This window comes from Balaenoptera acutorostrata, chromosome 4, assembly GCF_949987535.1.
Source record: "Balaenoptera acutorostrata chromosome 4, mBalAcu1.1, whole genome shotgun sequence".
Lineage (NCBI taxonomy): Eukaryota > Metazoa > Chordata > Mammalia > Artiodactyla > Balaenopteridae > Balaenoptera > Balaenoptera acutorostrata.
Window position 1 is genome coordinate 103,700,718 of NC_080067.1, and position 14,285 is coordinate 103,715,002.

The 14,285-nt window shown below is 41.3% G+C and overlaps 2 protein-coding genes across 6 annotated transcripts in view; both read right to left on the reverse strand.

The window, feature by feature from the left end:
- Nucleotides 1–3,501, reverse strand: part of LOC102998631 (cell cycle control protein 50C-like) — a 29,901-nt gene extending 26,400 nt beyond the window's left edge. Inside the window, exons 1-3 of the mRNA XM_057545885.1 lie at nucleotides 3,434–3,501; nucleotides 2,896–3,036; nucleotides 1,694–1,892 (exon numbers count right to left, since the gene is read on the reverse strand). Of these exons, the coding sequence (XP_057401868.1) occupies nucleotides 1,694–1,885 (192 nt within the window). The 5' untranslated portion in view covers nucleotides 1,886–1,892; nucleotides 2,896–3,036; nucleotides 3,434–3,501. The remainder of the gene's footprint in view (nucleotides 1–1,693; nucleotides 1,893–2,895; nucleotides 3,037–3,433) is intronic.
- Nucleotides 3,502–4,741: 1,240 nt separating this feature from the next.
- The window catches only part of CMSS1 (cms1 ribosomal small subunit homolog), a 392,335-nt gene continuing 382,791 nt past the window's right edge, over nucleotides 4,742–14,285 (reverse strand). For all 5 annotated transcript variants that reach the window (XM_057545049.1, XM_057545048.1, XM_007164041.2 and 2 more), the window contains 4 exons: nucleotides 12,786–12,846; nucleotides 12,244–12,331; nucleotides 7,239–7,327; nucleotides 4,742–5,033 (listed from right to left, as the gene is read on the reverse strand). In XM_057545049.1, the coding sequence (XP_057401032.1) occupies nucleotides 4,950–5,033; nucleotides 7,239–7,327; nucleotides 12,244–12,331; nucleotides 12,786–12,846 (322 nt within the window). In that variant the 3' untranslated portion in view covers nucleotides 4,742–4,949. The remainder of the gene's footprint in view (nucleotides 5,034–7,238; nucleotides 7,328–12,243; nucleotides 12,332–12,785; nucleotides 12,847–14,285) is intronic.

A 14,285-nucleotide genomic window follows, 5' to 3' on the forward strand; every position in this document is an offset into this window, starting at 1 on the left:
GGTGGTTTCTGATTTTCCTGTATAAAAGCAAAGTGTTAGAAACAGTCCTATCTGAAGTGGCTTAAAAGAAAAGTCAATTGGAAAATCCCCTTAACATCATGATAAAATCATTCTGTTGAAAGTTGTTTGCAGAGTGGCCTTGGCCAACCATGGAGTGAGGTTCTCCTCACATCGCTAAGGTGACACCATTCAGCAACTGCTGTCTCTTAATGGAGGCTGCACTTCATATAGGGTGGGGATGGGTGCCCAGAAGGGAGGAAGCTGGAAGGACATGGGAAGGGGAGGGGAAGAACCAGAAAGGGGTTGGTGAAGGAGAAAATAGAACAGTAAACAGGATGAACTTTATGGAAATGAATATCAACCTTGTAAGCCAATTACTTTGCTATCGCCTTCAACAAGGCAAGTTTACTTCCCTCCTGCCATTTTGCCTTTGTCACTTGGTGGCGCCTGGTGGTTTACATTACCACACTGGAGGGCTCAAGAGGACTTAGGGGCACCTGCCAGGAGCTGGAGGGTGGGGTACAGAAAATTTCCATGGAAAGGCAAGAGAGCAGTATGTGTCGGTAGGAGGAGTGGGACCTGAAATGCAATTTTCTTCTTTGAAGTCCTCGCTATTTGCCATAATCCGTTCTTTCAGTAAGTGTGGGCCTATTATGCACTGGTGACGTGCAAGGAAGGGGTTGTGGATATGGCAAACAAGCCAGCCGTGGCTGAGCTCTCCGTTCTTCGCACACACTACCTTACTTACTCTATCACTAGCTCATTGAGGATGGAGTTCAACTCTTACAAACCTTACTCATCTACACACCCAGAAGAACTCTGAGCACCTTCAGACACTCATGAACGTTAAATCAGGGTTGACAGACTTGGCCTTCATGGTAATTTTGCCACTAGCCTATGTGGGGAGAGGGAATAGATGAGCTTTCCACGGCTGCCTTCAGAGTGGAGGTCATACGGTCTGGGATGTCGCATAACCTGCTCAGAGCTGATTTGCATGAAACATTTACTTAATTTATTAGACCAAATGCGGCCTCAGACCAGATCTGAGCTCCCCCTCCCCAGACCAGCTACTGGGCTTCTCATCCTCCAACAGCTTGTTGTCAAATCGGCAAAAGGCTTGTAACTGAGGGGTTCACTGCTCAACTTCCGCTTTTCTCACTCTGAGTAGAACTTGGTTTATTTTGCTAAGTATCCTTTAGAGGCCAGAAAGATTTGTGTTCTTGCCTTTCCTGGATTAAAGCGATGATCTCAGATGGAATTTATTTGCAAAGGGAAAGACACAATGCTTGAAAGTGGGGCAAAATTGAAGACCTATATCTTTGGCTCTTCGCTCTTTTTATCAATATGATTCACGGGTCCCTGGCAGTCATTTGGTCTTGCCTCTCCTCCCGCCTCCACCAGTCACTTGCTCGGTACTCTGACAGCATAAAAAGCTCCTGACTTTGCCAGGCCCCTGTAAACAAATGTGGCTGAACTGACCAGTGTGAGAGTGATTGTCCTCCAGAGGGAGAAGGGATGAATAAAGCCACCACATAGAGGCTCTTTCACCATCTGCACCTGCCAGCTGAAAAAGGGATGCTCCAGTCTCATCCACTTCCCTGTCGAGGGGCTGGGTTCTCAAACTGACCACTCCTTATAGTCCCAAAGCTGAAAATTCTTAGAAATTGCAGCAAAAAAGTCAGATGGGACACACCTCTACTTCCTTGATGGTCTTTGCAGACAACAGAAGGATGACACCCACTCCAAGGCAGAACACGCCTGTGGCAAAAAAGCCGGAGAGGATTTTGTTGGCTGAGAGCTGTAGCCGGTAGGCGGGCAACTGCTGCTGCTTCACGGCACAGTTGTCTGGCAATCCGGACTGGCAGTCCTGGGATATCCTCTTCATGGTGGTTCTGCGGGTGACCCAGATATACTTCTGAGACATTTATAACATTACTGCTCAGCGTAATACCACATAATGGTAATACTGAGAATTACGTGACTCCTCCTTTGCACTCGCGAAGTCTTTCTGTTCCTGGAATTATTTCTTAACCAGACCCGATATTCAGCAGCAGCACAGCTCCCTTCGATCAGCCATTGTTGGGTATATTTACTTAGGCTCAAAAAGCTTGTTGTGCTAACTGCCATACCTAGGAGGAACAGTCCCCAGCAGGTCTGTATAAACCAACATCTGGCAACATTGGGAAGCAGTTACAATGGGCTATTTCTGGGACGTGGTGGCTAATTCGAGGCAACCCTTCCTGAAAGGGGGAAAATGGATTTATCCTTGAGAACTTGCCCAAATCCTTCAAGATTAATACAAATAATAGAAGTGAGTGCTGTCAGCTTTTCCCAAATGTGGCTGTCCCTTAACGTGAATATAAACGAAGTTGGGAAAATGCTCTCAGATTACAGCTAACTTTGCTCTTTGTGATAATGAGGAAGGGAGAAGCAAACAGGGATTGCAGAACACAGGAGACTAATCTCAGTAGTTTCCAATTTTTTCATCCATAAGAAAGGCTCTGGCAGAAAGTGTAGATGAAAAACATCTCCTAACCTTTCCTCAAGCACGCGCTTTGAAGTAGCCCAAATGATGCAAGAGAAAGGGAGAGCAAAATAGATAATCATTTAAATGTTCAATATTGCAATATGGTATTATTGTGTTTTTTTTCACTTATTCGAAATCCACTAACATCATTTTCATTACGCTATTAATAATTACTTCCTCTTCAAGATGCATTTAAGATGTAGAATTAGGATTTAAAAAAAATTAGGTAGCATGTGAGCTTCTAATTTTCCTTTTTTTATTAACATTCAGCAGAGAAGCCATGTTGGACTATTTTTGTATTAAAGAAGACAATGACTTTGGCAAATCTACCTAGTTTAAAAGAATACAAAACAAATGCAATTACTTACTCTGGGAGGTTTCCAATTCAGAGTCAAAGCTTTCCCTTGCAAAACTGGAAAAAAAGCAGAACACCAATGGGGACTTTTCAGCGAGCCATTTGAATCTGGCTTGGAGGTGGTGACGAGTATGGCTGTTGGTATCAGACAGATCTGTGTGAGAAGACGGCAGTGAACACTCCTAGTTCACATCTACTATTTGTTTAACTAAATAAACATGGTCAAGAACTTGAGTTTAAAAGGCAGTAACAGCCTGTGAGATTAGATTATGTGTGCAGAGTTGGCCTACAAAATATCGGGTATGTTTGCAATCTAGGTACTTGTTCCGTCATTCGGTGTGATTATAGTACATACGTAACACCTACCAGAAGGGTCATGACAGTAACAAATCAAGAACAGTATTTCTTAGGCTTTTTGTAAAACAACAAAACCAACCTAACCAAAATCCCAAACTAAAAGGTGCTTCACAGGAGTATATTAGGGTTTTCCAGAGAAACAGAACCAATAGATCTAAATGTATATATAGATCTATCATAAAGAATTGGCTCACGTGATTACAGAGGAGGCTGGTAAGTCCAAAATCTGCAGAGCTGATGTTCCTCCAGTTTGAGTTTGAAGGCCAAAAGCTGCCACAGAACCAGGAAGAGCCGATGTCACAGTTTGAAGGTCATCAGGCAGGAAGAGCCGATGTTTCAGTTGGAAGGCGGAATTCTCTCTTACTTGGGGGAGGGTCAGCCCCCAAAGGGCTAAGTTTAGCTATAGCTTGAATGAATTCTCATGCTGTGGTGGCTTTCTTTTTCCTTTAACTTGTTGAGCTTGAGCCAGAGTCCTGCAGGATGGAACGTGTTCCCCTATCCTTTGAATCCCCATGTGTGGCTTCTAGCCCACAGAGGTACACAAACAGCAAGTCGCTGGTGTGTGGAAGCATGTGATTTGCCGGAGTGTGATGTGCTACGCTGCTGAACTCCTTTAACATTTCACAATATCTGAATGTGGAACTTCATATACCAGTAATGGCATCTGTTTGCTTTATTATCTCATTTGTTATATATGCCAGACTCCCCAGATAGATAGCCATGGTGTCCTGAAGTGAATATAGGAGATCTGGGTTTGACTTCTGCTTCTGCTACTTAAAGTAGTGTGTGTCCTTTCTGAGATTCAGTTTAATCATCTATAAAATATAAATAATAAGATGTTTCCTCTAGAACTATTTTAATGATTAACTGTGACAGACTATATATATTCTTCTTAGGAAACTAAGGAGAATGACAACTATATGCAATGTGGGATCCTTCACTGGATCCTGGAATAGAAAAAGGACATCAGTGGAAAAACTGGTATAATCCAAATAAAGTCTGTAGTTTAGTTAACTGTATTGTACCCATGTTGATTTCTTAGTTTTGATAACTGTACTATAGTTATACAAGACCTTAACATTAGGGGATGCTAGGGGAAGGGAATATGGAAATTCTTTATACTATTTTTGCAACTTTTCTGTAAGTGTGAAATTATCTCAAAACAAAGAATTAAATAAATGAATAAGAGTTGTAGTTACATTGTTGTCTTTTATTTGTTTACAAAGTGCCGCATATCCTTGCAGCTCTTGCCACCAGTAGTACCACCGCCACCCTTCACACTGGGACTAGGCGTCACAGTTTCAAATCTGTTCCACACATAGCATCTCATGAAATCCTCAGCAATCCTGCAAGACAGTATTCCCATTTCACAGCTGATGAAACAGGCTCAGAGAGGGAAGGCGCTTGCCTGAGGCTGCCCAGATGCTCTTTCCCTCTCTTGTACAGTCACATCAGAAGCCAGTTGGTGAAAGAAAAACTCAGTCTGCTTAACAAAAACCACACACAAGCCAGTGATACTTTATTATACAAGGGAGTTGGCAAAGGACAGATTCATTTTTGTAAAAGAATCCCCACCTAAGATTCCCAGTGATCCATCTGGTGATACAATCAACTTAATAAAACAATAGCTGATATTTACCAACTGCTTGCAATGGGCCAGAGCCATGCAAATCCCACCACGAAAACAGGAATTTTCATTAGGACCCAGACTTAGAAAAGGCCCAGCTTCAAAGATTCTGACTTGCATAGGCTGAGGACTCCCATTTCCAGAATTTCAAAAACCTCCTTTCTTATCTAAGTGAGAGAAAAGAAAAAAAAAGGTTAAGATCAAGAAAAGATGGTCTTGGTGAATAAATTCAACCATCTGGAGTCCCTGGTATTTATGCAGCTGTTATGGCCAGAATCAGGAAGAGCAAAACCTGCATTTTATTCAGAGTTGAAATATTTACGTAAGTAAAGGAAGCGGTACTATATAAGACATCAATTTCATTAAGATGTCCTTTTTTTTGTACAACATTCAACATAAAATCTCATAGAAAAATCTTTTTCAAGATATCCAAAGTGTGCGTATAGACTATACACAATACTTTAATGCAGGATAACTGTTAATAATGACATAATCACAATAAAAATAAGTATGGGTTAAAACCGTTTTTTTGAATACTATTTCTCCCTCATTATTATAATTAGAAAACTAGTCATGGTTTACTCAGGTTTAACATTATAACTGAAATAATCAAATATGACCTCACGTGCCTGACATCAAGTTGGTTAAACTAGTTTTAAAAAACCAGTCAGGGGACTTCCCTGGTGGCGCAGTGGTTAAGAATCCGCCTGCCAATGCAGGGGACATGGGTTCGAGCCCTGGTCTGGGAAGATCCCACATGCCGCGGAGCAACTGGGCCCATGCGCCACAACTATTGAGCCTGCACTCTAGAGCCCGCAAGCCACAACTACTGAGCACTTGTGCCACAACTACTGAAGCCCGTGCGCCTAGAGCCTGTGCTCCACAACAAGAGAAGCCACCGCAATGAGAAGCCCACGCATCGCGACAAAGAGTAGCCCCCGCTCGCCGCAACTAGAGAAAGCCCGCGGGCAGCAACAAAGACCCAATGCAGCCAAAAATAAATAAATTTATTAAAAAAAAAACAAAAAACCAGTCAGTTCAGGAGACTGTGTATATGTGTGTGTGTGTGTATGTGTGTGTGCTGGGAACTGAGAAAATGGTTTTTAGCTTAACTCGCCAGTCAATTATAATCAGGTTTGGTCATTCTGAGGATATAGTTTTATATAGTAAATTAATTCATTCAACATGTTTGGAGGAATGATTGCAAGCTTCTTTGATAGTTACTGCCGTGATTTATTTCTGGTTGGTGACTGGCAGCCGTGTTTATTACTGCACAACCCTATTCTCTCCAATAGCTACTTCTAAGCATCAGGCTAGATTGAAAGATTAGTCACATGATACCATGGTGGGTGGCAAATAAATTTTTCTTTCTTTTTTTAAAAATTTTAATTATTTTTTAAAATCTATTTTTGGCTGCGTTGGGTCTTTGTTGCTGCATGTGGGCTTTCTCCAGTTGCGGCGAGCGGGGGCTACTCTTTGTTGTGCTGTGCAGCCTTCTCATTGCGGTGGCTTCTCTTGTTGTGGAGAACGGGCTCTAGGCGCGCAGGCTTCCATAGTTGCAGCATGCGGGCTCAGTAGTTGCAGCACGTGGGCCCTAGAGCACACAGGCTTCAGTGGTTGTGGTGCACGGGCTTGAGAGTGCAGGCTCAGTAGTTGTGGCGCACGGGCTTAGTTGCTCCGCGGCATGTGGGATCTTCCCGGACCAGGGCTCGAATCCGTGTCTCCTGCACTGGCAGGCAGATTCTCAACCACTGTGCCACCAGGGAAGTCCCTCAATTTTTCATATTATGATGATAATGGATTACTTTCATAAATATATAATGAGCTAATGCTGTTGCTATTCAGTATTCAGTCGGTTTTAATCCATTGAGACATCAAAAAAATTTCCCCACTCCCCAAAACCAAAATAGCCCTCTAATTTAAGTAAGTGGGTTTTTGGGTATGTGGAGATGCAGGTAATGAGGCAAGTTTGTGCTCCCCCACCTCCAAGTGCATTTATAAGGATGAAAAGGCAAAGATGATTGTGTCTCTAAAACAAGGCACAGGGAAATATGCCAAGTCCTCTAGATCTTCCTGTTTCTCAAAGATGCAGTATAGATGTGGTCCCCAGTGGGGCAGAGGACACTGGTCATTTAATGAAGAAAAAAAGCTGATTCCTATAAAACACATGGAAAGGATACAGTTATATGTAAGGGGTGAGATGGCCTCTATAATTGTAGTTACTTCAGAGTTAAAAGAAGTCATTTCAAAGGCCAGAATGTGCTGGTTCCCCATGTCAAAGACTTTATTGCTGTGTTTGAACTCAAGTTCAGATTGAAAAAAAAAAAAAAAAAAGATTAAAGGCAATTGCTGGATTGCTAGTTACATGGTACCTCGGGAATGTCCATCATCCTTCTCAACTTCTGATCTCTCCAATTCCAGTCAAAAACCAGAAACTTTAAGGGGTTCAAATTAAGGCCACCTGAAAGAGACAGGGAGAGAGTTGCTACATTAAAGAACTTATGACATAAGCTTATTAAAATGATTTTTTATTCCTCTGGTTGCTTTTTTGCCTCATTTGCTCTTTTCTCCCCCAGCAACTAATCTCTGCACATTAAGTGCTGTCCCTGTCTGATGGAAAACAAATGCAGCACTCAGAGACTTACTCTCCTTACAATCTTATCACTGATTCTCAGGGAAGAAGGGAAGCTGCTCTTGCTAAGCTCGTGAAATGCTCAAGTTCTGGCAAAGAATCAATCCCAAGCCTCCATTTCATGAAGCCCCAGAGGGTAAAGTGTCATTCCCGACAGGGATTTGATAAGACATATCCTGCAATTTGGGATAGTGACCCTTCAGAGGAGTTGAGTCCAACAGAGTCTGCATGACTCTGAAGAGGTGAGTCGGCAGAAGGATGAGGACAGGGTTGGGAGGTTAATTTCAGGCAAAAAAGAAAGTTAAGATGAATGGGCTCTATTCAAAGCCTGCTATCCTTTGAGGAGACTGGTAAACCACTTAAGGACTCATTCCTGCTGTCTCCCTGTCTATCTAGAGACAATTATGGAGGGTGGGGCTGGAGGGGACCTCAGGGATTGTCTGTTCCTCAGGGGTCTCAGAGTTGGGCAGTTAGTTTTTCCCACTCCACACGTTCTGCCCACTGCCCCAAGCTATCACACCTGGAAACATAATGAAGCCTTCCTTTATCCTGCAGCACTTCCCCTCAATACTGGTTATTTCAATAATTTCCCCTCTGCCCTAAAGACTTTTTCATGCTTCTTATAACTACGATGCCTCTTATTTAAAACTCTCTCTGTAAATTAAAAATGATGGAAATTAAGAAAGACAGTGGGTTGACAGTGTTCCCTTAAAAATAATTGACTGCTGATGGGACAGCAAACAGGTACAGCCTCTCTGGAAGGCAACTGGACATTATATAATAGGAGCTTTAAAATGCTTACTGTTTGATAAAATAATTCTCCTTCTCTGGCATATCCCAATAAAACACCAGAAACTTAAGCATAGTTACTTATAAAGATGATCACTGTGTATTACTTATAATAGCAAAACAAATTAGAAACAACCCAAATATCCTACCATAATAGAATTGCTAAACACCAATATAACTTGGGGTCAATATCCAAAATGTATAAAGAACTCGTACAACTCAAGGGAAAAAAAACCAAATGATTTGATTTAAAAATGGGTGGAGGAACTGAATATACAGTTTTTCCAAAGGAGACATCCAAATGGCCAATAAGTACATGAAAAGGAGCTCAACGTCACTAACCATCAGGGAAACACAAATCAAAACCACAATGAGCTATCACCTCATACCTGTTAGAATGACTGTTACCAAAAAGACAGGAGATAACAAGTACAGGCAAGGATGTGGAGAAAAAGGAACTTGTGTACTGCTGGTGGGATTGTAAATTTGTGCAGTCATTATGGAAAACAGTATAGAGGTTTCTCTAAAAATTAAAAATACAACTACCCTATGACCCAGCAACTCCACTTCTGGGTATATATCCAAAGGAAATGAAATCACTGTCTTGAAAAGGTATCTGCACCTCCCATGTTCACTGCTACACTAATTCCAAAAGCCAAGATTTGGAAACAACCTAAGTGTCCATTGACAAATGAATGGATAAAGAATATGTCACACACACACACACACACACACACACACACACACACACACAGAGCAGTATTATTCAGCCATAAAAAAGAAGAAAATCCTGCCACTTGTGACAACATGGAGGGACCTTGACAGCATTATACTAAGTGAAATAAGTCAGATAAAGACAAATACTGTATGATCTTCCATATATGTGGAATCTAAAAAAAACCAAAAAACAAAAATGAACTCATAGGTACAGAGAATAGATTGGTGCTGGGTGCCAGAGGTAAGAGGTGGGAGAAATAGATGAAGGTGGTCAAAAGGTAAAAACTTTCAGTTATAAGATAAGTGCTGGGGATGTAAAGTACAGCATGGTGAGTATAGTTAACAATACTGTACTGTATATGTGAAAGCTGCTAAGAGAGTAGATCCTAAAAGTTCTCATGACAAGAAAAAAAATTGTAACGATATGAAGTGACTGATGTTAACTAAACGTACTGTAGTAATCATTTTACACATCACATATACCAAATCATGTTGTACACCTTGGCCAATACAATGTTATATGTCAATTATATCTCAACAAAACTGGAAAAAAACTCAATAGAATATTATGCAGCCATTAAAAATGAAAGATTAAAACTATTTCATGACAAGCAAAGTTCTCATGAGATATATTAAGTAGAGAAGACAGGTTATAAAGTTATGATATGCAGTATGATCTCCATTTATAAAAATATATAGATAAATGCATAGAAAAAAGACTGAAAGGAAATATATTTAATATTAACTAACAAGACATTACCTCTAAAGTGACTTATTTTCTTTTCTGTACCTTTTTGCATTTTACAAAGGCTCTTATAATTAGAAAATCCCTTTCCTTATTAAATAAAACAATACAATTCTGTCTGTAAGTGTACTGATCCCAATGTTATGGAATATCTTTTGATGTTTGGAAACTCTCCTTAATATATCATATATATAAACATCTTAAGTCATAAACAGCTACATAAAATGAGTTACGTGCCATTTGTCTTGCTTGGTTAGACTTTCAGTTTTTGGAGTGCTGGAATTGTTCTCTTTAAACACTTTGTATGTAGCCTAACATCTGTAGTCAATGAATATTAAGCCATTCATCCAATCAGAATCAGAAGAGTTATTTTCATTAGTATTATAAATAAATCAACAGCTCCTTAAAGGATTTTTCCACTCCTTAGATGAAATAAGCTTTCATGGTGAGTTTTCACAACTCTGTAGACATATAATTTCAACAATCTGGACAACTTCGTTTTCTCACTCTCTCTCTCTTTTAAATATTAAATATGGAGAAGAGTGGCCCTGTTGCCTGGGGGACCTGGAGACACATACAAAACATGTGGAATCCAGGAAGGGGAGAGGTGAGTCTTTGGCTCAGAGCTGTGGGAGAGGGAGGGCGCATCCCTGGCCTCTCCAGCTGCCCAGCCGACCTCTCCCGCCTCCGCGTCTCACAGATCGACTATGAGCACCTCTCATCTGCTCCTTCGCTTTCAACACCCTCCTAGGGCCGCAGGACAAAAATCCAGCCAATCACCGTGCAAGGGCCTGCCTCCAAAATCGGACTTTCTTTCCAACTGAAGCACAGGCTACCACAGCCCACGAAGTCTCCAACCAAGAAAAGTGGTCTCTTTAATAAAAGTAATAACTAGTACTTGTTGAGTTCTTAAGTTGTAACACTCACTGTGTTTAGCTTTTTATTGGCATAACAATCCTTTGAGGTAGGTGCTATTACTATCCCTGTCATTCAGATAAAGAAACAGTTTTAGAAAGGTTAAGAAACTTGCCAAGTCACAGAGCTGGTAAGCTGCTGGACCTGGGATTTGCATCCATAGATTTGAGTCTGCAATAGGGGCTCTTAACCTCAACACGTATTGACTACTTATTGTCTCCTTTGGATATACCCCATGTATCTGCCTGCCTGCTTTTGATTCAGCTGTTGTCCCATTCCTGAATGCTCTTCTCACATCTCCACACTTCGAAGATCCTATTTTAATCCTACCCATACTTCAAAGATCAGTTAAAGATCCTTTCCTCTGTAAAGCCTTCCCTGCAGATTCAGCCACCATAACAACCTCTCCCTCATTTCAACTCCTATAGGACTTAGAAGTGCTTGTTTGGACCTTGGCATTTACTGCCTCATGTTGTCAGTCTCATCCTATGCACATTTATCTCTTCAACTGGATCAGGAGCTCCTTGAGGGGGGAAAGGCCCTGGAACCAGGAAGGCCTAGAATGAGAGATCTTGGGAGGGGCTACGTGACCCGCCAAGCTTCAGTTTTCTCTCATAAGAAATAAGAATGCTAGCCTGCAAGGATGCTATGAGTACTTCTACTCAGCACAGCACTGAGTACAAGTAGGAACTCAAAAAATATTTGTTTCCCTTCCTTGCCTGGGGCCACCAAGTTTGCTACTTCCTTGTAATTGCACAGACCTCTGCGTATAGTGGGTTCACTTACCCAAGGTTTTCATCTGGAGAGAAACACTAGTATTTTTAGCTCTTGTTTGCTTCCTTGCAAATGACCATCTCTATACTGAGATACTATATTGATGAACACATTACTATTAGATATGTAAAAATCCAGGAGTAGCTCCAGGCAGTTATAAAATAAAGTTGTTAAACAAGTAATTTGGAAATGAGTATTTAAAAGAAATCTTTAATCTGTCTGGCAGGTAGAACATGTACTAAGATCATCAGCAGGTCAGCAGGTTTTTAGGCTACTGGCTTTGAGAAAATCAACAAACTATAAAAACCCACCTGTGGATGCTGTCTGGAATACTTTCTGGGTAAAGCACTAAAAGAGAAACACATTCGCGAGAACTGTTCTAGAATGCTTGTATTTCATCCATAGAAACTGCATTTTTGTTTCAACATATCTTCTAAACCAGTCCTCAATTGGAATGGGAGTCTTGGGGAGCCAAGACTCAATTAAGTGAGAGGGAAATATTCAACACATTCAGCTATACAAATTCCAGAGGCTGCAAATTGGTGGAATAGATTGTGGACCCACTAACCTGCTTAAAGCAACTGGAATTTGAATGTATTTAGATGGGCATAAGTACCACAGATTGCCACAGTCCTTATCATCATTCCCTATTGTACTACACCTGCTGGCTGGCTTTAGAGACTAAAGGCTAAGTTTCAAACTCCTGAATTAACACAGAGGTCTGGTTTCACTACATCATACATGTGGTTTCCCAATCTCACAAACACTCAGCTCTGAGTAGGAGTGTCACTACGTCTTCTCATACCTTGTTTAATGAGTTCTTTAATCCTCCCTGGAGTTCCCACACCCAGGTGTACCACACGCTTCTCCAGCAATTTTACCTGTTCCTGGACCTATTCCAAAATGGAAGAGAACAAAGAAAAGAAGAGTCATTGGAAAGTTCAATCATAGTCAAATTTAGAGCATTTAATCTAAAAGCTAAGAAAGTAAAAAAGCAAATGGGGCTACTCTTGTTTAGGGTCAACTTCCAGGGCAAAGAAGGTTAACATCAAGACAGAAGAGCATCTCCCTGGAAAACTGGTTAAGTCTCCAAAGAGTCCAGGGCTCAAACCTCAGCTTCTGTACGGAAACCTCAGAGCACAGAGGAGTAGTGACTGTTGTGGGAGCAGAGGCGGGGAACGCAAAGAAAATCAGAACGGTCGTTCAGTATGTTATAAAAGGAAGGCACCGAAGAACACGCTTGCTAAGGAGATATGGAAAAGAGGCTGAAGTGAAACAACTGAGGTCTGGAAGTGGCCCTTAAGGATCACTTCCACCCCCCACTAGGAACCACAGGCCCTTGCTTACCTTTATGTGTTTTGCGAATAATTTCATGACTTTGCTGTCTCCTTTGAATGCGGTCATTGACCTGATGAAAAGCAATAGATTTACGCAGAAGAAAAATCACTCATTCAGGGCCATGTGGACCACTTATTACATCTTAAGTATTACATCATATTTATTCAAAATAATATGCACATTTATGTGTGTCTATATGTACATATGTATGTGGATAGATACGCACACACAATATTCTGATTTTCAGGTTAGTCCATCTCTGGAATGAAAGCGGGGTGGCCTTTAATCAGGCATGCATCTGGGTTGGCTTCTAAGTCTCAGGCACACGGTTAACTTTACTTAGGTTTCCTTGAGTATTGAAACATGTGGATTTGCCCTTCACTTGTGTTAAAATGAAAACCACAGTCCCAAAATGGTGTCACTCATGCTAAAGGCCCATGATACCGAAATCCAGATTTAATACTTCATCTAATTGCAGTTTCAACTTTTCTGAGAAACGTAATCTTAATCAACCAGTCTGGAATCTCTGGCCAAGCACCAGTAAGGTAATCTGTCCTGTGGGCTCTTTCCATACCAGAGAGGAAGATAAAACCCTTGCCATTTCTGCACCCTCCACCCCCTCCCCCCCACCTAAAAAGTAGTCTTTCTTTTCTTTTGTTAATGGCTCCATTGCTCCACCCTTTTTCCTTTTTTTCTGGCTGCGCCGTGCAGCAAGTGGGATCTTAGTTCCCGACCAGGGATCGAACCCGTGCCCCCTGCATTGGGAGCGCAGAGTCTTAACCACTGGACTGCCAGGGAAGTCCCTCCACCCTTTTTCCTATTAAAAACTTTCATTTTGCACAACCCCTCGAAGTGCCCTTCTAGTTGCTGGCTGGGTGCTGCCTGATTCACGAATCGTTGAGTTAAGCCAATGTGATCTTCAAATTTACTTGGTTGAATTTTGTTTTTTAACACCTGTAATACAAAAGTTCTGTATTTTAGGTCACTGGCAGAGAATTTATCTTCAAACTCTGCAGTACAGTTCTCATAAAAAATTTGTTAATGAGAAATATCTTAGCAGTGATGTCAGCCCATGCTCTACAGAGCCCAAGGGCACGTACGAAGGTCTGTGTGTGGATGCCCTGAGGGGACAGGGGTAAGCTAGCAGGGAGGAGCAGGAGGGCTTATGTCCTTCATTCAGAGCAGCCCCCCTACTTTTATGGACTTTGCAGAGTGAGCTGATCTGTAAAATTTTATATGTGGAAATGCTTCGGGTATAAATGGGTATAAAATGGGTATAAAAGAACAATCTTCTAGTTGATGTTTGGGAATAGAATATGGGAATACTGCTCGGAATATTACTTTCCTTTATATATCATTAATATACTTGAGAAATATTACTGACCAGTAGGAATAAATGAATTTACAAAATAGTGACTCATGCTACACACGTTCTGTTGCACTTGAGTCTGTACTTACACATGACCTTTCTCCATGGCGAGGTTAACTAAGAAGACAATTTAGGGGACA